Genomic DNA, 24,185 nt, shown 5'->3' with positions numbered 1-24,185 from the left:
AACAGGCAGGGATCTGATCCAGGAGAGTTGAAAAGGATGTTGGTTAATCAAAGCGGAATATGTCGAGGTCCGTGTGTGTGTGTGTGTGTGTGTGTGACAGGCCAGCTGTTCTCCTGTCTCGTTCAGCTCTGTTCTTCCTGTTCTCCATAATACAGAATTATTAAAGAATGCTGTTCAGCTAATGCTCTTTTGCTTGCCCTTGTTCTCTTTCTGTCTCTTTCTCTCTCTCCATCCATCTGTATCTCTTTCACGCTTTCTGCATTACCGCCTTTTATCTCATTCTCTCCCCTCTTCACTAAATATCTCTCGTTGTCCTGCTGCATCACATATTTTTGATGGTTAGTGCGTAGTGTGAGTTTACACGGCCTGATTTAGTTGGATCATTAAACCTATCTTTCTTTGTCTGTCGTGTCTCATCTCAATCCCATCAGCAGAGTCGGGTGTGTGTGCGTGTTATGCCGTGCCATTTCATGTCAAGTTGTCTTCATCAAGCCGATTTGCTTCAGTACAATCATCATCATTTAATTTATCAGTCACTTAGAGGCTCAGATCAATCTAAACTGCTTAATTGAATGAATACCCTTGTGATTTCTCGCTCCTGTTCCTGAGTGCGTCGATTGACGCTTGTCATTTGTGTTTGTGCATACACTTGGAGCTCAGTGTGTTGGCATGTTTTCTGGGAATGTGCGTGTATTTAGTGATGTTATATCTCTCGTTGTTTTTTGCCAGCCACCAGCACTCGTTTGTGGTGTGGACCACCCACTCTCTGCTTGCTGCATCTCCAACCTATCACCTGACAGGGTAATGCACCAATCAGCTGCCTGTGCTTTGTGTCATGTGACTGTGCCTGCCATTTTTGGCTTGTCCATCCTTCTTTCATTTGACCAACTTCTCATTGTCTAGTAATGACTCCCTGACCTGCTTGACTCTTCCTCTAGAGCTCAGTTCAACTGGGAATTTTCTATTCCTTCATCACCATTCCGTTTTGATACTTGGGTCATGATACAGTGCATATTATCGTTCGCTGTTGCAAAAGAGTGCAACAGTGCCTGACTACTTTTTCAACAGTTTTGGTGCTCGACTGTTGTTCCTGTTTATTTTTCACATAGGTATTTTTAAAAGAAGTATTTGTTATAGACAAGCCACTACACAAAAGTACATATCCGTTTTAATTTGGAAAAGAACTATGAAAGAACAATCCCATGAAGAATTGTGAATTAAATAATTGAATTAAAAACAATGGAGAAATATAAATATTGATTTTTAAGATGTTAATTATTTATATAGAAACAATTTAATTAATGTTTATTTCAATATATCTGTATGAGAGTGTGTGTCTGTGTCTGTGTCTGTGTGTGTGTGTGTGTGTGTGTGTGTGTGAATACTGAAGTAGTTTGAGGCACCAAAGATTTGATAATTTAATTTAATTCATTTAATTTTTTAATTAATTTTCTGATTGGTGGATTTCTTCACAGAATCATGGGTAATGTAGTTTTCTCCCTGGAAATTCAGTTAAACATAATATAAATATAATAAATATTAATAATATTTTATTAATAAAGTATATGTAAATAAAATAATATATATAAACTACCAGTCAAAAGTTTTGAACAGTAAGGTCTTAATGTTTTTTTTTAAAGAATTTTCTTTAAAAGAATTCTCACCAAGCCTGCATTTATTTGATCCAAAGTACAAAGTACAGTATATTTTTACTATTTAAAATAACTGCATTCTAATTGAATATATTTTAAAATGTTATTTATTCCTATGATCAAAGCTAAATTTTCAGCATCATTACTCTACATTATTGGATTACTCCATATAACTGAAGTAATGATGCTGAAAATTCAGCTTTGAAATCACAGGAATAAATTACATTTTAAAATATATTCAAACAGAAAGCAGTTATTTTAAATGGTAAAAATATTTCAAAATTTGACTGTTTTTGCTGTACTTTGGATCAAATAAATGCAAGCTTGGTGAGCAGAAGAGACTTTAAAAACATTAAAAATCTTACTATTCAAAAACTTTTGACTTGTAGTGTAAATATATATTATTAATCAATATTATATTTAAATTACATTTTAATTTTTTTTTTTAAAATTACAATTTAAAATTATTTAAAAAAAAAAAAGGTCAATCCCTTCAAATGGAAAGTGTTACCATTGTATTGATTCTGTATCGTGACATTAGTATCACAATACTGTACTGTTTTTGTTTAGTTTTGTTCACCCATACCTCCAGAGTTTGTGCTACAGCATGATTGATCCCAAAACCCCTGACCCACATTCCTTTCATCCAAGACAGTGTAAAACCAGATGAAAGGATGATACGTCCTGGTTGGATATCCTTTTTAAAACCATGAAGCTTATAGCTGTGAGGGGAAGATCTGTGAAATAGATGTCACAGTGCTGTGTTGATTATTGATGTCCTGTCCCGAGGCCTCATTCATAAAACTTTGAGTAGTTTCCATGCTAAAGGCTTGAGTACATAGACAAAATTAATAAACCCGTTCATAGTTGTTGTCCTGCACACAGTTCTTCAGTAGTCTGAAAATTCGCAAGCTTTAGGAGTCATCTTTGCTTAGCCCCAAAGTAACCGTAAGTGCTTATTATGAGGCCATTTTAATTATTCATTATTTTATGTGCTTACAGAGTCCAGAAGTAACATTCGCCAAGCACCAATTGCAAAAACAAATTAGCTTTAGTAGGTAAATAAAACAGAGCCAGTTGGCCAGCAACTTTATAAGCAACTGTAGCATTGAAAGTTTTAAATTGAATTGCAAGAACAATAGTATGAACAATAACTGATGAAAGTGACGTGAATTCAGTCTCTTTGATTGTCAAAGATATAGCTGTGCCTCTTAACAGTTTTTATGTAAGTGAAACAATGCCATCAAACTTTATCTTGGATTTGTCTTGTCCAGAACGCAAAATATGGTGAATTCCATAGTATCCGTCATAAGTATTCACCCCCCGTGTGTGTTTTCTTCTTTTCATGCCATTGACATTGGCTGTTTTTAAGCCATTCCTGTTTATGTCTGGCTTTATTTTGAGATCCTTCATCACTATACTAGTAGACTGTATTCTTGTTGTATTCATTTTACTCTCTCAAGCCTTCTAGGTGTGCAGTGAATCTCTGAAGTATGATGCTGCAACCACAGTGGGGCCAGTGTTTTTCTGAGTCTTTTAACTTGATTTTGCCAAACATGCCATTTTGTATGATAGTCAAAAATCTATTTTAGTCTTATCAGAACCTTCTTGCAGCTGTCCTCAGTGTCTCTTACATTGTGGCAAACTGTAGCAGAGATGTCATATAACATTTTTGAATAGTGGCTTTCTCTTTGCCACTCTTTGCTTTAAGCACCTGGGCAAGCTGAAGCTTGTAACTCCTTCAGAGTTGTCATTGGTCTCTAGGCGGTTTCCCTTAGCGGTCTCTTTCTTACACTCATTTTAACCATACTCCAGTGGATATTCACTGAGTTGGAAATGTTCTTGTGTCCATCCCTTGACTTGTGCTTTTCAGTTTACAGAGCCGCTGGGAGTGGTTTTGGGACGTTTTTTTTCCCCTCTGTCTCTCTTCATAGTGAGTTTTGGCACAGCAGTGACTCCAACAGTCCAGACAGTTGTGTATTAATTTATAAGGTGTCTGAAAACTGTCCGTTGCACCAAAGAACATTTATGTGTATTGCATTAAAGGGGGGTGAATATTTATTAAGTCTATTTGTGTATTTTGTTCATTCGGAAGTTTGGGGTCAGTAAGATTTTTTGTTTGTTTGTTTGTTTTCTAAAGAAGTCAAAAATAGGCTGCATTTATTTTTTTGGATTAAACGTACAGTAAAATTGCAGTTTAAAATAACTGTTTTCTATTTCAATTCATTTTAAAATGTAGTGTAATTCTGTGATGGAAAAGCATAATTTTCAGCAGACATCAATTCAATCTTCAGTGTCACGTGATCCTTCAGGAATTATTCTAATATGCTTATTTGTTAATATTTGGAAACGGGTCATTCCGTGTCAAGCCAAATTTCAGAAACTTCCCCCGGCTCAAATTTTTGATTTTGCTAATATTTTTTTTTTCTGAAGAAAGATAAACATGTATAGTGATGAAAGCCAAAATATTAAATGTAATGGATGAATATTTACCAAGTAATCCACTATTTTGTAGAGGTGGGTCAAAATCTCAATATGGCTCCAGGAGTAAACTGTTCAAATGTACACATTTTCAGTGGTCAAAAATCAAATGTGGGTCAATTAGCAAAAATATGATACTTCTTCTATTTTAAAGAGGAAGGTCTGAAGAGCACATAATGTTGAAGCTAGAGATGTATCTTGTTTTCTTTCTGTCAACTGCATTGAACATACTTCTCTGAGTGCCATAAATATTCTTTTTCCAAAGCTTGCTGGCCTCTAACTCAAGAAGTATTAAACATATTGCAATATTTTAGATTCTAGTTCTTAATGAACTTTTCTTTTGGAATCTTCATTTTCAAGGCCTTATATCATTCAGTCCCAGAGATAAAGGGATCTCAAAAAGGGTCCTCCAATCAGGCTCTGAATCTCAGGTGAAAATTCCCCTCAACAAAATAGTGGATTACTCTGTAAATATTCTTCCATAACATTTCATATTTTGGCTTTCATCACTATACATGTTTATCTTTCTTCAGAAAAAATACTAGCAAAATCAAAAAGCTGAGCAGGGGACCCTCCAGCTGAGTTGACATGGAATGTCCCAACATTTCTTCTGATCAATGTTAAAAACAGTTGCTCTGCTTAATATTTTTGTGGAAAGTAATGTTTTTTTCAGGACTCTTCAAACAGAAGGTTCAAAAGAACAGCATTTATTTGAAATCAAAAACTTTTGTAGCATCAAAAATAATGTTAATGTAACTTTTAATCAGTTTAATGCATTCATCCTAAATAAAAGTTTAAATAAAAAAGACCCCAGTTTCAGACAGTCCTGTATTTTCAGAGCCCTATATTTCAGTGTTGTAAAATGCATGTGAAATATTTCTCTCATGACACGAATGTGAGGAACAAAATCGCAGCGTCACATTTTTGTGACCAGTGCCAGTTTTCTGCGAGATTGAAACTGGCACACAATGTCATGTGGTGTTTGTCACAAATATATTAAATATACTTCAGTTGTATCAGAAAGAAAAGGAAGAAATCAAAAGAGATAAATGTCCGTCAGGTTTTGTTCCACTGTTATTTAAAGCAGGGGTTGATCTTAAAATGTTCTGACTGTTTGCTCTTTCACCATTAGGTTTGGAAAAGGCCAAACAAGCTGACCATAACATCTGAAAGAACATAGATCAACTTAATTGGGTTTCATGATGCTTTTCTTTGTACATATGCCCTGAAAAGTAACGGTAACATGGCAAAAAAAACAAAAACAAACGTTTTCTTGTCCTATTCGTAAATTGTCAAAAAAAAACTTTTCATGAATATTAGCTTTAGGTTCTTTAAAGTAAGAAGCATGCTGTTTCTGAGATCAAACGACCACATTTGTTGTGTAACATTGTGTTTAAACTTTGTGTAATAGTGGGAAACTGCCATTCTACATGTGCTTTGTGTTGTGAACGTTCAGTTGTGTATATATGTGTCTGTGTGATGTGTTTATCATTTTGAGAAGGGTTTCTGTGCTATACTCTTGTTGAGGAATCAGGAGGTCCCACATCTGTTTCACATCTAATGAATCAATATTGTGTTTGCTGTCAAAACAAGTTTGATCTTTACCCCTCTCACGCATAACAGGTTATTCCCTCATATTAACCTTTCTTCTCTCTCTTTCTCTGATGGACAGATCACTGGTGGAAGATGATGATGCTCAGATGATGAAGGTGTCACTGGGATGCAGTGAAATGGGGCTCTCGTCCCACTTGCAGGCCTCAAAAACAGGAAACACACGCTTCTTTACCAGCAACACACACAGCTCTGTGGTTTTACAGGTGAGTGTGTGATTACAAATGTGTCTTACTAAATGTCAGGGTGGGTATGTGGGGTGTCACCATCTGCCATTCCGGCATTATATCACACATGAGAGTGTGTGTGTGTGTGTGTTTGGAAGAGACTGTGAAGGTCATCTCTGCTGTTACTGGCAGTCAGGCTTTAGTTTACACATAAAGATGATAATATTATGATCATCATCCTCATTGGTGGTGGGCTCAGTCCTGCCCTGAGGTCTATGAGAACATTCATTAGCACCTACCCGCGGGTCACCTGACGAGTGTCAGCATGTGCTTGTGTGGGAACAAAGGTGAGAATTTAATTGGAATTTGCCTGTGAGTCATTGCAGACAGATCAATAAGTGAAGGTCACCTGATTTCCTTAGTTTGTGTGCATCTGTTCATATTTATTTAACCCTCTGATGCATGGTGTACCATATTTTTGGAATATGTAGGTTTAAAGTGATAGTTCACCCAGAAATGAAAATTTTGTCATTAATTACCCACCCTCATTGTGTTCCAAACCCGTAAGACCTTTGTTCATCCTCAGAACACAAATTAAGATATTTTGGATAAAATCTGAGAGCTTTCTGACCCTTCATAGACAGCAATGCAACTACCACGTTCAAGGCCCAGAAAGGTAGTAAGGATATCGTTAAAATAGTCCATGTAACATCAGTGGTTCAGCCGTTATTTTATGAAGCTACGAGAATGTATTGCGTGATTTCTAGATGTCATCAGCACTGACAATTAAAATTGACATGACAGGGTCACTCTATTGATTCCTATCACAGTGTCACTGACAGCTGTCATCCATCATCTGATCAGCATTCAGGCTGAAATCAGCTACTGCTGTGAGAGGAAGTGAATTATGTTTATTTGAACTTCAAAATTGATTCAGTTTGTTAAATCAAAATACCTTAAATAAACAATATCTGAAAGCTGCAGCTGAAAACAGCCGCTCTGAGATGATCATTTCAGTTTAAAACTGTCACGTGGCATATGTGTCCTAAAGCACAGCAGCCCTCATCAGCCTATAATATCACTAACCGCTGGAAAAATGATTTGATTCCAGTGATTTGTTGGGGAACAGCACTCGATTTGATTTGATTGGATGTTTAACCCCAGGCTCTGTGTGTCCTCACACACCTAAAATACACAGAATGAGAGTTTTAGCTGAGGAAGCAGGTTTAGTGTGTGTTTTAGCATATGTTTTGTGTTGTACGTCCGTTTCTTTTGTTAAAAGAAAAAAAGCTGCTGACAGAATTATTACAATTAATCATTTTAGGCCTTTTCTATTTTTATTTCTATTTTGTTTCATTTAAATATTCTCATAATAATAAAAATGTAAAAGTATTATTTTTTTCTATATTATTTTTAAGATTAATTCCATAGTGGCACAATAGACCAATTTGGAGTAGACGTCATAGTTAACGTCACTTGCAGCTGCGCGTGCATTGTGGTTGCGGAAAAACACTGGTAACAAGTGGCGGAAAACTGGTAATATCCATGGAATAAAAGATAAAATGCATTGTTGTGCCTTTGGATGTCAGAATCAGAATGCAAATAATTTTTATAGAATACTGTCGTCAAAGACGCCATTTGAAGTTAAACAGACCTTTAAATGGACAGACTAATGAAACCTGCTAAGATTACTCTACTGTGAAAGCATTAATTTGATTTAAACAATAGGGCTACATAATATTCACAAATGCAGTTCATAATAATAATAATAATGATAATTTGTTACTTTTATATAGTTACAGCATAAAACTACCTATTTTCTCTCACAATTCTGACTTTTTTCTCATAAATGCAAGTTTATATCTTGTATTTTGGACTTTATAACTTGATTTAACTCACAGTGAGTTTGTCAATTCTGAGGGGGAATGCCAGAAGTGTGGGATATAAAAATGATTCTGAGCTGAGGGGAAAATGACGAGTTGATTTTTCTTATGAGAATTGTGAGATATAATGTCGGAATTGTGAAAATGTTAAAATATAAACTCAAATTTACCTTTTTTATTCTTTTATTCCATGGCTTACATAGACTGCCACTTAAAAACTGTCATTTTCTGCCACCAGATGGGCTCCGCCCACAGAAATGTCATTACTGTTTGCAAACACCGAATTGGTCTATATACATATAGCCCGAACACACCTACACACAGTGTTTGTAAATTTACAGTGGAAATCAAAATTAGAGAACAATCTATAAATATCTGGGGGATTTTTTTCTGAAATCTTCATCGCTCAAAATTTGAAAGAATGTCAGCTGTAGGTCTACCACTGTTCTACTAACATGTTTGACAAAATATCCAAGGCATTTCAATAAAAACCTTTATTTTGTGAAAAACGGTAATCAAAATTAGAGAACAGTAACCACTGTAGCACAAAGTCCAACTTCTCTTAAATGTGCCGAGACAGATCCTTTCCCTGTTCAGCACTGAACTGGCAAGCAATTTCAGCTGCAGTGTTGAACCGATTCCCCATTTAGAGTCTCTGCATTATCCTGTTTTCTCATGCATTGTGTTACATGGACAACCAGCCTTTCTGGGGGACTTGAATGAGTTAGTGACCATGTAAACATGCAGTATTTGAGAAATCACAGATTTGGAACGACTAACCTCTCTCGCAATGGCTGAAAGTATCATCCCTTTGGCCTTCATCTGGACAACCTCCCGTCTCAGGGTTACAGTCAGCTTAGAGCCCGCCATCTTGCAATCTCAGTGAAAATTGGAGGAATGCTGCCATTAAAATAGGATTTGTCATATAATTAAGGAAATTAGCACCAGGTGCCAGATTAACACCTTGTAACAACTTGTTCTCTAATATTGATCAAAGTTCTTTTTCCAAATACGTAATTTAGGTTTTTATAATGTGCTTCAGAATACAATTCATTTATGAAATATTCTTAAACTGCCCTTCTGCTTCTGTTAGGATGACTTCAAAAAGGATGAAGCAATGATCTTGAAATTTAAGAAATTGTAGGTTGTTCTCTAATTTTGATCTCCACTGGAGATGCATCAACACAAAATGCTTTTACTGTCATATTAGATGCAGCAAAAGCAGAGTGTTGTCATCTTTTACATTTAAACATTTAGCAGATGCTTTCATCCCATTGCGACTTACAAACAAGGCACATCACAAGTAGGGCATTTAGTTTTAGATTTTGCTTTAGACGCTGATGTTGCGAGGCGAGTAAAGACAGCCACTTGGCTTTCCACGTTTAACGTGGCATGTCTGTAAAACTCCAGGCCAGTGTAGTAGAGTGTTTGGTGCTTAAAAAGCTTATGTGTAATTTCAGTAAGTGTAGCACTGATTGGATTGTGCCTTATTTCTCGTCCTATCACATGCTTGGCATTTGCTATTGCACATGCTGCTGGATTGAGCCTGACACAGCAGCTCTGAGTGTATGTGTGTGTGAGTGGACGATGGCTCTGTCCTGTTAATTATGGCTCGTCTCTGCCATGGGAGTCCATCTCTGCTGCAGTCCCCTCATGCATCTGACCTCCTGTTCATTAATTAACCCCACAATCTTTTATTCAAAAATGACGCTCATGGGACGCATAGTAATGATACAGCTCCTTAACATTCATGCTCTGTTTTTATGGGTGCTAACAACAGATGCTTCAGTGTTCTTGTTGTTTTTCTTTTCCTCAAGACCATTTTGTTTAATCTCTTTTCTCCTTCTCACTGAATTCATTAAGTGCATTACAGAAATGCTCGTCAGTTCTCTTACTGTTTCATTTTCTTCTCTCCGTCTCTCAGGGGTTTGACCAGTTGAGGATAGAGGGCCTGCTTTGTGATGTCACGTTGGTGGCAGGAGACGGGGATGAGGCGTTTCCTGTTCACCGAGCCATGATGGCCTCCTCCAGCGACTACTTTAAAGCCATGTTTACAGGTGAGCGACAGAACAAGACATGGGATAACAAAGGATTAGGTGAGGTGAAGCCAAGTTTCCAGGTGAGGAAGGGATAAAGGAAGGAAGAAGAAAAAACACTTTGGTTTTTGGGCCAAGAGGTCAAAGTTTGACAGAAGAGAAAGAGAAAAGAGATTCCAGTTAAGTTGTTGATGTACTACACTACAAATCAGCTATACTGGATTGATTTTGTTTGTGTTTAGTACTGTGCCTTTAAATCTTCTTTTGCATTTTTTTTTCTTGTTAATCATGTAAATATCAGTAACATGTCAGTCTCATTTAGTCACACCAGAGACTTTCCCTCAGAGCTCAGAATGTTCCTGATTCTCGCTTTATTCACCCCCTCCCTCACTCGCCCTCTCTCTCTCAGAAGCACACTCCGTTTCTTGGGAAGAAAGAACAAAGCAAGAGAGGTAAAAAAAAGATAAGAAAGCAAGGGATTTGCTCGGGGTTATTTGGGAAAGCTTGTTCGGAGATAATCTGTTCGATGGAAAGGACTTCATTTCATTATTTGAATTGAGTTCAGCTATTCCCTAAATAATTATGCCGTTTAATACTGCATACTACCAAACCCTGGATGAGTTTTTAACACAAAACAATAATGAGAGAGCACTAAAACAATTATAAAGAAGCAGTGTGTCCAGGGAATCCTCTTTCTGCAGGCTTGTGCAGGCAACACATTTCCTAACTAGAGCTGAGGGAAAATCAGTTTATCGATGCATTACGGTTATGAATCATTCCACAAAAGATGGACATAATGGAAGTAATGACTGCTGATAATTCAGCTTTGGAATCACAAGAATAAAACATATTTTAATATTAAATATTAAAATGCAATAAATAAATAAATTCTGTATTTCACAGTAATGTAGTTTTACTGTATTTTTATTTAAATAAATACAATCTTTTTGTATTTGTATTTTGTAGAAGAGTCTTTCAAAAACATTAAAATCTTACAACCCAAATCTTTAAAAGGTATTGTATGAAAGCCATTCAGATATGAACGCTGTGAATTGAATGTAAATGCTCTTGCACAACCTTTATCCATTTTGAATGGATAAGCTATGTATTTTGATCATAGCTTGTTCATATTGAATGTAAGGGCCACTTAAAGGGACGGTTCACCCAAAAATGAAAATTCTGTCATGAATTACTCACCCTCTTGTCATTCTAAATCTGTAAGACCTTCATTCATCTTTTAAACACAGAGTAAGATATTTTTGATGAAATCCAAGAGTTTCTGACCCTGCATAGACAGCAATGCAACTGACACGTTCAAGGCCCAGAAGGGTAGTGTGTCCAAACTTTTGACTGGTACTGTACTATAATATATACATAAAGAGTATCGGCCGATATATCAATATTAGACTTGTTTTTACTCCCTAATATTGGTACCGCCATCAGCGCCCAAAAACCCATATCGGTCGGGTTCTATAGCCAACACACACCTATACACAGTCTTTGAAAATTTACAGTGGAAATTAAAATTAGAGACGATATAAATATGATTTTTTTTTTCTGAAATTTTGTTAATCATCTTTGCTCAAAATTTGAAGGAATATCAGCTGTAGGTATACCACTGTCCTACTAACATCTTTGACAAAATATCCAAGGCAAGCAGTGAACTGGCAAGCAATTCCAGCTGCAGTGTTGAACCGATTTCCCATTGAGAGTCTCTGCATTATGTTTTCTTGAGCATTTGTCTTACGTGGACGACCAGCCTTTTTGGGGGACTTGAATGAGTTAGTGGCAGTGCAAACCTGCAATATTTGAGAAATCACCGATTTGAAACGACTAACTTCTTCTGAAAAGGTCATTCCTTTGGCCTTCATCTGGACAACATCCTGTCACAGGGTTGCAGTCACCTTATAGCGGGCCACCATCGTGCGATCTTAGTGGAAAGGGCATTGATAAGATAGTCCATATGACTTCAGTGGTTAAAATTTTGTAAATAAAAACATTTTTGTTGATCGCATAATTTCTGTTTCTGCAACATTATGGTCGGTAGCCACACCCATCAAAAATGTAGCTTCTAATAAGGTTACAATAATCGTTAAATATTTTCTGATTAGCTGTGATTATGTCAGGTCATGCAACGTGCATTTTTCATTCTGCTCAAGCACAAATCGTATCCCGCCAGGTTACAACATTTTGAATGTGTATGGAAAGTGTAAATGTGCAGTATCTTTTTATCTAATAGCAGGTTTGTAGTATTTATAACCCCATCAAAGTCCTTCTCTCACATGTGTGCCAGAAGCATTTCAGCAAGGCAAGACTCCCATAATTGCTGTCTGTTTTACTTTCTTTCATTCTTCCCTTGTGTTCTACTTATCCCTTTTGCTCTCTTTCTTTTTCTTTCCTTCTCTCTTTCTTTGTCTCCATATAGTTAAGAAATCACATCTGAATTAATGAAAGTGGTTTGATTTATTTCAAACGTGGCTCTTGAATAAGTGGCTCATTATCATGGTAAAGAGAATTGGTGACAGCTTGCAGTGAGACTCGCTTATCTTTTCTCTCTTTTCCTCTTTCTCTCGTTCTCCTTATTGTTTCTGTCACTCTCCCCTCTCTGCCTTTGATCTGCTCATTTGCAACGTTTTTTGCCAATCCCTCCCCCATTCTTTTCTTCCTTGTTCTCCTCATCTGCTTTTCCCCGTTTTATATCTGTTTTGCCTGAATATTTCTGTGCGCTGATTTTCTCTCGCTTTCATCTCCTCACTCCGTCATCTCTTCCTCTCTTTCTCTGTTTTTTTTTTTCCTCAGGTGGAATGAAAGAGCAGGATTTGATGTGTATAAAGCTGCATGGTGTGAATCGAATAGGGCTAAAGAAGATTATAGACTTCATTTACACCGCCAAACTCTCTCTCAACATGGAGAACCTACAGGACACCCTAGAGGCTGCTAGCTTTCTCCAGATCCTGCCTGTCCTTGACTTCTGCAAAGTCTTTCTCATTTCTGGGGTAGGACACAGTTCAAACTATTCCGTTGGGAACGTTTTTATTCTGCAGTGTGTTTTGTAATACTAACATGCCGTTTCTACCTCCTCTTAGGTGTCGCTGGACAACTGCGTGGAGGTGGGGCGCATCGCCAACACCTACAACCTCACGGAGGTGGACAAATACGTCAACAACTTTATCCTGAAAAATTTCCCCTCGCTACTCGGCACCGGCGAGTTTGTCAAACTTCCTTTTGAACGTCTAGCATTTGTGCTCTCCTCTAACAGTCTAAAACACTGCAGCGAGCTGGACCTGTTTAAATCCGCGTGCCGCTGGTTACGCTACGAAGAAGGCCGCATGGAATACGCCGCCAAGCTAATGCGCAATATCCGATTCCCCCTCATGAGTCCGACAGAACTCATAAACCACGTACAGACTGTCGACTTCATGCGTACGGACAATACCTGTGTTAATCTTTTATTAGAAGCCAGCAACTACCAGATGATGCCATACATGCAGCCGGTGATGCAGTCGGAACGAACTGTGATCCGTTCCGACAATACTCATTTAGTGACGCTAGGGGGCGTGTTACGGCAACAGCTGGTCGTAAGTAAAGAGTTGCGACTTTTTGACGAGAAAGCACACGAATGGAAAGCACTGGCACCCATGGACGCCCCGCGCTACCAGCACGGGATCGCGGTGATCGGGAACTTTTTGTATGTGGTCGGGGGACAGAGTAACTATGACACGAAAGGTAAAACAGCTGTGGATACCGTGTTTCGATACGACCCGAGATATAACAAGTGGATTCAGGTGGCGTGTCTGAATGAGAAGAGGACCTTCTTTCATCTGAGCGCTCTCAAAGGACATCTATACGCTGTGGGCGGGAGAAACGCTGCAGGAGAGCTGGGTGAGTCAGGAAGGGATTTCAGTGTCACAGCAGGGAACAGATTTCCAAGGCACATGATGTGCTTCAGTCGTTTAACATGTTTTGTAAATATAACATTAATAGGAGTGTCTTGCAGTGATAATTATGTGAGGATGCCAAAAAAAAAAAGTCGATCAAACGAAAATATGGTATTTTCGTTTGGTCGCAATTATAGAAAGATTTGACTTGATCCTGGAGGAGAGTTAGTTTGTCAGCAGTGCTGCCCCCTAAGGGGTGTTGCTAATCATGTCAGTGGTTCTCAACTGGTGGGCTGTGACTCAAAATATTCTTGCTTCTGTAGAAGCTGGCATAATTAGGCAGATACTTGCATGGATGAGTTACTTGACATCCCCTCTGCCTTCTGAACCCTAAACAAAATTACACAAGATAAAAATTACAACCCAAACTACATGAAATATTGGTTTACATGCAGTAAGGATAAACATGACACCATTGTGTTTTGTTATGTGAGATGCTAAGAACTGGACACTACCAAAATTGAAAGTTTTTTTTCTTAAATGTAGAGTGCAGACTTGGTTCTCTCCTCAGTTGTTCACTGGAAAAATGCAGATCTGAATGCGAACTTGCAGTGGATCAGATCAGTGAAGTCTGGCATACATCACCAGAGAGAAGGCTGCCACATTACCAGAAGATCAAGCTATGACATTTGATGAAAAATATATTGCTTATCCATTTGTTGCTGATGGTCCATTTTCATATTGATAATAACTTTACTGCATATGTGGTTAACAAGTTCACCCAAAAATGAAAATTCTGTCATTAATTACTAATTACTTAAAACCTTCGTTCATCTTTAGAACACAAATTAAGATATTTTTGATATCTTAGATTTTGAAATCTAAGAGCTTACTGACCCTCCAACGCCTTGAACTACCACTTTAAAGACCGAGAAAGGTTTTAAGGACATCGTTATAATAGTCCGTGTGACATCAGTGGTTCAACTATAATTTTATGAAGCTACAAGAACACATTTTGTGTGCAAAAATATTGTGACGTGTGTGCATTCCTCTGCTTGTAAACAAGACGCAGCGCCTCTGGATTCTAGGTCAAAATGTCAGCTCCTGCATCAGCAGCACCACACGTATGCATTGTGGTACTTTTGTGAATGTGCGCTGAAGACTGACACAAAAAAATAAATTCTTAAAGTTTTATTGTTTTATTTGCGTGCAAAATATTCTTGTAGCTTCATAACATTACGGTTAAACCACTGATGTCACATGGACTATTTTACCAATGTCCTTACTACCTTTCTGGGCCTTGAACATGGTAGTTGCGTTGCTGTCTATGCAGGGTCAAAAAGCTCTCAAATTTCATCAAGAATATCTTAATTTGTGTTTCAAGGATGAACGAAGGTCTTTCGGGTTTGGAACGACATAACGGTGAGTAATTAATGACAGAATTTAAATTTTTGGATGAACAAAACTTTTAACTGTAATAATAATATATTTTAATGTTTTTTTGTTTGTTTTTTTTTTAAATATGTTGTTTGATTGTTTAGGAACTAGGGCTGCCCTCAAAAAAAGATTTTTCAGGTCAACCAGTAGTCATTCATTTTAAGCATTAGTCACACGTTTATTGATAAACCATATAAATCATAATAATGAGCCTTTAACTGCCTACATAGCCTAATAAGTGCTCAAGTGCATGCAAATAAAGCTTGCCACAGCACACCAGCAGATATAATAATTATGAATGTGTCTGGGAAAAATAGCAAGGACACTGCGTTAGTGTTTTAATAATTTATCGATAAACTGCTGTTACTTTGAAGTCGGCGACACTGACTCGTCATCTACGCAGTAGTGGATGTGCCTGTATGTACATTTCATACGGATTAAATAATCGGAGAATATTTGTTTTACTGTTTGAATTGGTTCATTTGAAAGTAGACATTTCACTCTCTCTATATATATTTTTTCATGTCTGTAAAGCAAGTATACACAGAGTTTCACGCTCCGGATATACGAGTTCACAGAGACCGAGATGGCAGAAAGCGCGTCCTGTTCGCTCTAATTATTTTACAAAAGCTCAACCTTTCATTGTTATTGTGAGTGCGCACAAATACACATAGAGTCTTTACAGATTCAAAAGATGTATTATATTTATCTGTATGACCAAAAATGTCGGAGTAATTTAAGAGCAAGTCACTGCATCAGCGCCTCCATCTGTCATGCAGGAAGCGTGCTACTATTCAGCTTCCACACTCCACAGACATTTACATAGCGCACATTTTTCTACAAGAGGTTAACATTAGATTGGGCAGCCATGTAAAGTTGCTATACACCTTTCAGGTAAAAAGCCATATTTGAGGTCAATGAATGATAGGTGAGCATTTGGATGTCCTATATTACCACATAGAGCACCCACTAACGATCTGTTGGTCACGGACAGGTGGACTTTTTTTTCTGCAACTAATACAATTTTGGTTGACCAAGCCTCTCGTCGACTAACGGTTAGTCATCTAATAGAGGGCAGCCCTATTAGGGAACATATGAAGAGTTAAGATGCAAAACCCCCTAAAAGCTATCTTGGTCAAAAATGAGATAATGATATTGAGTGAATGCTCCTGACACACATTATACGTCCATCAAATACTTTTACTTCAAACTCACTGAAATACCAGCCTCAGCCTGATAAAAATGCATTTTTTAAAGAAAGAGGTCAGATGGATTTAGAGGCTTTTGCATCTGAACTCTTCATATATAAAAAATGAAATGAGCATACATATATATATATATATATATATATATATATATATATATATATATATATATATATATATATATATATATATATATATATATATATAAATGAGCTTGTTCTAGTCTACAGTTTGCGTGCCAGTAAAACGACACAAGTGAGGAATTATTGGTGCTGCACATGGATGGAGTAACCGTGAAACTCAAAAACTAATTGCCATTGGGGCAAAAAGAGCTTTCAGCAAAAATATTAATAGTGTACTGGATTTATATCCGTTTTATGAAGAGACATTTCTCGCCTTTCGGCACTGTTTGCTTTATAGTCATTATTCCAGCAGCTATGGTTGTATGACTGCATCAGGCAAAGGTGGAGCTTAACCGGAGATGATAGTTCTCACAGGGTGAATGGCCCAGTGGAACGTGGGTAATTAAAATTCAGACGCAGCTCCACGTAGCAGAACACAGGAACATAGAGTGCAAACACAATAATGTCCACACAATCCAAAATGACCTTCCCATCATCCACAGCAGTCCTCCTCATAACTATACACAAAGACACAGACTAGATATGTACAGCACCTTAAAAATGGACAGGAAAAAAACGCACACAAATGTCACGCATAATGAACTCTGACAGGCTTACTTCCACAGCGACACTGATGAAAAGCACAAAAAACGTACTTACAGCTTTCTGCATACAGTTTACACTGACACGCACACACACACTCTCTGGCCTTTCTCATGTTTATCAGACGACACTCAAGCCCCTAGCGTTCAGTCGCTCATGTTTCTATAGCGACCACCGTCATGCGGGTCAAGTGGAATTTATTGCTTTGAGTTGAATTTAATCTTTTTACCCCATACTGTTTGAGGACTCTGCCCACAGTCTAATATTACTGCCCAGCGTGTTTGATTTGTCACTCTCAGTACAAGATTTGCAAGAGCTTGCCGTTACTGCAGTTAAATACAAATGACAAGTGATTGATTTCAAAAGCTGCATTGCACAGAAAGCTGGTGATGTGGCCTTGTATCCAAAAAATATACAAATAGGCTCTAAAGAAAAAAATGCTTACATCCAGAGTCCAGTTATTCGGAATTGTTACATAGTTGTGGAATGACCAATTATGCAGTGTTGTGTTGTTTTTTTGTTCTTTGTTTTCCCTTAATTTTTAGCTTGTTTTAAAAATGTGCATTGACAGATCCTGATGATAGATCCCATAGTTTAAAGACAGTCTCTCAGCGGTGCTGTCTCTCTCGTTAATTTACAGATATAAAGCGTCTGAAAGTTATATTTTTGGTCCCGTATAAGCCAGAACAGATGAAGACTCCTGTTGTTGATCATTAGCGGAAAACAGGTTGTCTGTGTTAAATAGTGTGCTGTATATTTATGTTTACTGTAATGAACAAAGCAAAATTTAGCAATTCCATTGAAAAGTCAACCACATAAGTTTTAGAAAAACCTTGGAACAAACAAGTAGAAACATTATGTACATAGTGAACTTATGCTGTTGAGAAGTATGATGAACAAATCCCATCTTACTTTAAATACCCATAATTATGTGTAACTGATGTGGTGTTGTTTTATTTTTGTTTGTTTGTTTGTTTTTTAATGGACACTTTATTTCAAATCATATTATGGCAATATACCGGTAGACATGATTAACTGGTAAAAATTTGTCAACTGGTAGAGATTTTGGACTATCGTCTCTATCGTGGTTACATGCTCACTTGACCTTGCTGTGCTATGTGTTCATGAAACATTATTGTTTGCAGGCATTAAAGGAGAAGTCCACTTCCAGAACAATTCACGAATAATTTACTCACTCCCCTTGTCATCCAAGATGTTCATGTTTTTCTGTCTTCAGTTGTGAAGAAATTATGGTTTTTGAGGAAACCATTTTGTGATTTTTCTCCATATAATGGACTTCATTGCAGCTTCAAAGGGCTCTAAAAGATCCCAGCCGAGGAAGAAGGGTCTTATCTAGCGAAACGATCAGTCATTTTTTCAGAAAATAATTTTTTTTAATGCTTTTTAAGCACAAAAGCTTGTGTAGCACAGGCTCTGAGATGCGCGTTCACTATTGAATCAAGTCGAAAGGTCACGCGGAACGTAGACAGAACTACAGACCCAGTGTTTACTAAGCGAACACGCAAAGACTAAGAACGTGCAAGTAAGTCTGTAAACGCTGTTTACAAACAAAAAGGTACAACAATGTCTTCCTCTCAAGTTGTAGGAGAAAATAAGATCGAGTTTTTCGCCATACTCAGTACACAGATGATGAACTTGCACGTGATTCGTAATAGTGATGGGAAGTTCGGATCATTTTACAGACTCTGACCTTTGAGTCTCGTTCAGCAAAATGAACGAATCTTTTTTCGAGTCATTTCGTTCATTTTAGCAAAATATAATTAAAATGTTGCGTGTTACTTCCCTTACACATCTACTTCTTACACAAACATTGATCACACTACAAACAAGACAAAACTACAATGCTATAAGAAACAGAAAAGATTAATTCATTGTTTACCTGGGTCTTTAGTCTATGATTAGCTCACCTCACCTCTTACCTGACAAGTTTTTGGGTTTGAGCCGTTTGTTCATCACGTGACGGCCCCATAAGATGAACGAACAACTCGAAAAACCTGAAGACTCGAAACAGGTGAACTAATTCCAGTACAGAACCTAATAGGATGTTGCGCATGCGCGACTGAAAGAATCACTCCCCGAGACGACTCGTTCCTCCCGAGTCACATTGAAGATTCATTCAAAATGAAAATATTGTTCAAGAACGACCCATTACTAATTCGTAGCATCGTGGACGTGCATCCCAGAGCCTGTGCTACACGAGCTTTTGTGCTTAAAATGTATACACATTTTTATTTTTCGGAAAAAATGACCAATCGTTTCGCTAGATAAGACCCTTTTTCCTTGGCTGGGATCATTTAGAGCCCTTTGAAGCTGCATTTAAACTTCATTTTGGAAGTTAAAAATTGGGGCACCAATGAAGTTCATTATATGGAGAAAAATGCTGAAATGTTTTCCTCAAAAACCATAATTTCTTTACGACTGAAGACAGAAAGACATGAACATCTTGGATGATAAGGGGGTGAGTAAATTATTTGTAAATTGTTGTTCTGGAAGTGGACTTCTCCTTTAAGCATTGTGGTTTAAAAACAAGTGATTTTAAGCCAATAAACGCGGTCAGCAGCGAAAGAGAAATCTTGCTATTCTTTATAGGCCTTGAACGGTTAAAAACACACTTGTATGTGTCAAAATGCTGTCTTTGGAGGTATCCTCATGAACACAGTGATTTAGGTGTTAAGTGAAAGCAAACAGCTGTGAAAGAAACGCGTGTAACAGTATATTAGAGGAGAGCAGCTCTTAAAGTGACAGCAATCTAATATTCCTGCTGTCTGTCATTCATGTTAATCAAACAACAAAATAGAAAATCTCTCACTGCTCTTGACTAAATCACTTTTGTAACTTTAATAAGAAATATATATTTATTTTACACAGTGAAGAATATACTGTGTTTTTATACATTTAATTATTATATCAGGATTTGTACAAGGTGCTTGAAAGTGGTTGAAGTACTTGTTTTTTTTTTTTTTTTTGAAAATTGAAGGCCTGGAAAGCCCTTGAAAATGAATTATTCTTTTTTTTAGAATTTGAAAGAGAAGACATTGTTTGATAAGTGAGATCTCTGATTGAAGTCCTTAAAAAAAAAAAATCAAAGTAGTGCTTGGAACCCTGTTATATACAATATATGTAGCATTTCTCATGTATTTGCTCTACTGTAGTTTTTTTGTCCTATTGCTTGTAATTAGTTTCTTATTTAATTTGCTGACTGTTTATTTGTCTTCAGTGAGCTTGAGTTGGTTTTTTTTTTCAGGGGGGGTTCAGGCTAGTATTGTTTTTTTGTGATATCGACACTGGTGAGCAGAATTCTGAAATTTCTATGATTATGTACCATGAAATAAAATTACTCATATCGTGATATAAGATTTTGGACCTATCGCCCACCCCTATGCTGTTGTTTAGAATTTTACTTGCAGTTGGTTTAGTAAACTGCTAATAATTACTTGGAGAAGCTACATTTTATGTTGTCACAGTTTATTACCCTTCTGTCTTTTAGCCAGACGCCAGACTGAGCATTAAGAGCTTGTTCTGTGATTGGTTGTATATTCTCTAATTTAAAAGAGTGACGTACTGAATGAACATCAGGTCCAAAATCAGACAAGTCCCAAAAAAATGAGATCTTCTCTATATCATCTGATTTCTGTGGAAAGATACTTTTATAAACCTAAGAAAAGCATTGCTTCTGATTTCGAGAGATTAGATAAGAGCAGCCCGGCAGTGTTAGTGAATATTTAACAAGGTGAAGTAGAGGTTTCTGTGTACAAGATTCATTGGTGTTTGTACCATTATTGGGTTTATATTGTATGAATCATTCACTAATGGTTAGTAATAGATCACCATCTCTGTGGTGGAGTGTCCGTGAATCTATACTAATGGTCATCAGAATCGAAAATTGCATCTGTTCTGTGTACTGTGAAAGTACGCTAGTTTGGTTGTGTATAATTGAGCACTAAAGCGTCATTATACTCTGTTTGTGAGCATGACTAATGTACAAGAACTTATTTTCTGTCCCCTTTAGACCTCTTCCTGGATCCACATTAACTCAGCTGTTAGTCTAGTCATCTTTCTTGGCATTCAAAACCTTGTTTTCAACTCTAATTCTCGCTGTCTCTTGTTTTTCTCCAGCAACTGTGGAGTGTTATAACCCAAGGACAAACGAATGGACATACGTGGCCAAAATGAACGAGCCGCATTATGGACATGCAGGCACTGTTTACGGAGGATACATGTACATTTCAGGTACTTGTCACACATTTGTAAAAACAATCCTGATCGGAAGGTAACATATTTTAAGAGTCAAGCTTCAGCTTTAGATTGAGTTTTAAATATATTTTAGTTTTAATGTCAAAAAGAAAAGCGCAAAACCACACACTTCACCTTCAATATGCACACAAATTTGAGAAGAAAGTAAAATTTAGTCACAAATACGTGTCTTCATTCTCAAACACATTTTCACAGCTCAGGTAGCTGATAAGGTGTTGCTGACAGGAAGAGGAATATCTGGAGGGTGAGAATGAGATGTTCTCACCACACACACAAACTGATCCTCCATAGATCAGTGTGTGTTTCCTCTTTCGCACAAAAACACTTTCAAACGGCAAGAAATTAACTTCTCTGAACCGAGGAACACCGAGAAACTGTCTCACAGGGTTTTAACCTGCCCTGTGCAGGATTGTTCCCATCACATGTTCACTTTACAGGATTGCAGCTCAAATCCTGCTTTATGGAGATGAGTCCTACTTTTACTGAGAATGATAAACAGAGAAAGAGAGATGGTTGGTTGGCCAGGGTGGCATATGGGGAAGATGTAATGATGACATGAATCAGAGAAGTGTGTTTCTGTGTGATAATGAACATTGAGATATGTAGGAGGAGTGTGATATCACACACATGCACAAAGAGAGCTGTGATAATGCAGCTTAGGGCTTTCTGTCGTCTTCTCCCACACACACATTTACCTCTACATACATTAGCTTTCACACTTACATGAGCACGAGACAGATGACTCTCATTCAACCCTCCAGCGACCTCTCAATAACATTCTGAAATCGTCAACATATGTTTCAGTATATGAGGCAATGTCACTGTAAGAATTATTTTTTAGTATTATAATGCATTTATTATTTTTAATGTTATTATTTTCAGTGTAGATACAGTTTATCTCTCTAAATGTTAAAGGGATAGTTTTCCACATACTGTACATTACTGTTGCTCCTCTCTGCCCCACCTTTCTGAAACAAAAACAAAGCTCATAGTTTTGAAAAGCGCAATGTGCTCTGATTAGTCAGCTACCCAGTGCATTGTGATTGGCCGAATACCTCAAGCGTCTGACAGAAATGTTACCACGTTGTGATGTTGTTTCCTGGCGCGACGAGACAAAAATAATAAAACCCATTAAAAATGAGGCATTTGCTGCATCCAGTGAGGATATAATTACTGATTATAATGATTCGTACTGTCATACGTGTCGTGCCGCGTAAACATAACACCATGTCTGCATTTGTGATCGTAGAAACAACAAATAAGCAGCACTACTCTACACTGCTCAAAAACTCCAGTTTGAATAGTCAGTAGCAAATTCTTTAAATGAAAACGTACTTACAGGCTGTGAGTCAGAAGTGCCAGACTGTTCTTCCAAAGTTGGAATTGCCTCACTTTATAGAAAGTGGCATTGTAGGCTACTCTCCCAGGTTCAGGAAACCTGCTTGAATATTTGTTATACTGTTCTGGTACAGTGTTGTAAACATAAGTTAACCACTGATTTCTAGCTGTGTACTCATTTGGAAGGCCAAACAAAGCACTTTTGATTTCACAACGAAACGCACAGCGTCCTCACAACATGGCGGCTGCATCAAAAGTACAGCCAGAGTAAAACTTGCGCCTTTTTTCTTTGCGTATGCATTTGGGTGGTGTTATGCAAATATTTCCACACTGTGACGTAGACATGTGGGGCGTGTTTGAATGAGCCGTTTTAGGAAGGTGATGTGGCTGAGTCTTTTATAACTTTTATAAAGAATATCTCTTTGGGTTTGAGACTTTAATCTTTGCAACTTTACAGATCTTGTATATGCACAAACAGCTTGTTACACTTCAAAGACAAAGGAAAATATGAAATCGCATCATGTGACACCATTAATCTTTTGACATATAAGAGGTCATTGTATTCTAAAAACATTGTGTAAGTTTCAGAACTCAAAACTTTGTCATTACTCTAAAAACAGCTTATATTGAAGGCAGTCTGCCTAAACGACAGCATGTTCCTATGTATGATGTAATGGGTAGATAAGCACCGCCTCCGCAGAAGATTGACATCACTGCCTGTTTATCCCTGCCCACTGATTTGCGCATAATGTTTACCACAGAGGCGAACACACAGGTGTACGCAGAAACCAAACGATAAAGATAGCTCTGAAAACAACAGGATGTTCTGCAGTGCCAATTTGTGGAAATAAACAGTCTTTGTGTTGCCTTCCTTCTGATCCAGTTAGGAAAGAGTGAATAAACTTTATTTTTAATGAAGTTCCAGACCATGTGAGTAAGAACTTCATTTTACTGTGTATTTATTTACAATCACTCATAGCGTCAGCGATGCAACGCTAGTTCCTTTATCTCAGGGAACTGAGGTTACGTCAGTAACCTGAGCAACACAATTTGACGCAGGATTTTTAGAAAGATTGAAACTAAAAGACAATGCTGTGCTGCCGACAGTGATGTCGCAACAAAAGTGTAACTGTTTTCATTATGTGGTCATCATTGCTTTGTCTCTTCTTACAGATCGTGTAATATGTACTGAATATGTACCATGTTTTATACAGTCTATGCCTCAAAATCTGTCTCAAAAACTGGATTCCATCACAAATATCTTAATGCACTCACCCCCTTGTCATCCAAGATGTTCATGTCTTTCTTTCTTCAGTCATAAAGAAATTGTTTTTTGAGGAAAACATTTCAGCATTTTTCTCCATGTATTGGACTTCTATAGTGCCCCGTGTTTGAACTTCCAAAATGCAGTTTAAATGCAGCTTCAAACGATCCCAAATGCGGTTGTAAATGATCCCAGCCAAGAAAGAAGGGTCTTATCTAGTGATCGGTTATTTT

At 37.4% G+C, this 24,185-nt stretch overlaps 1 protein-coding gene across 6 annotated transcripts in view; it reads left to right on the top strand.

The window, feature by feature from the left end:
* klhl13 (kelch-like family member 13) overlaps positions 1-24,185 on the top strand; it is a 63,828-nt gene that overhangs the window by 36,444 nt on the left and 3,199 nt on the right. For 3 of the 6 annotated variants that reach the window (XM_051109651.1, XM_051109653.1, XM_051109652.1), the window contains 6 exons: positions 730-801; positions 5,806-5,950; positions 9,719-9,851; positions 12,630-12,826; positions 12,917-13,712; positions 21,213-21,326. In XM_051109651.1, coding sequence (XP_050965608.1) covers positions 730-801; positions 5,806-5,950; positions 9,719-9,851; positions 12,630-12,826; positions 12,917-13,712; positions 21,213-21,326 — 1,457 coding nt within the window. The remainder of the gene's footprint in view (positions 1-729; positions 802-5,805; positions 5,951-9,718; positions 9,852-12,629; positions 12,827-12,916; positions 13,713-21,212; positions 21,327-24,185) is intronic. The other 3 variants (XM_051109655.1, XM_051109654.1, XM_051109656.1) reach the window with 1 other exon arrangement.

Source organism: Labeo rohita, chromosome 5 (assembly GCF_022985175.1).
Source record: "Labeo rohita strain BAU-BD-2019 chromosome 5, IGBB_LRoh.1.0, whole genome shotgun sequence".
NCBI classification, from domain to species: Eukaryota; Metazoa; Chordata; class Actinopteri; order Cypriniformes; family Cyprinidae; genus Labeo; species Labeo rohita.
The sequence above is the reverse complement of the archived record's forward strand: the minus strand, read 5'-3'. Positions and strand labels throughout refer to the sequence as shown.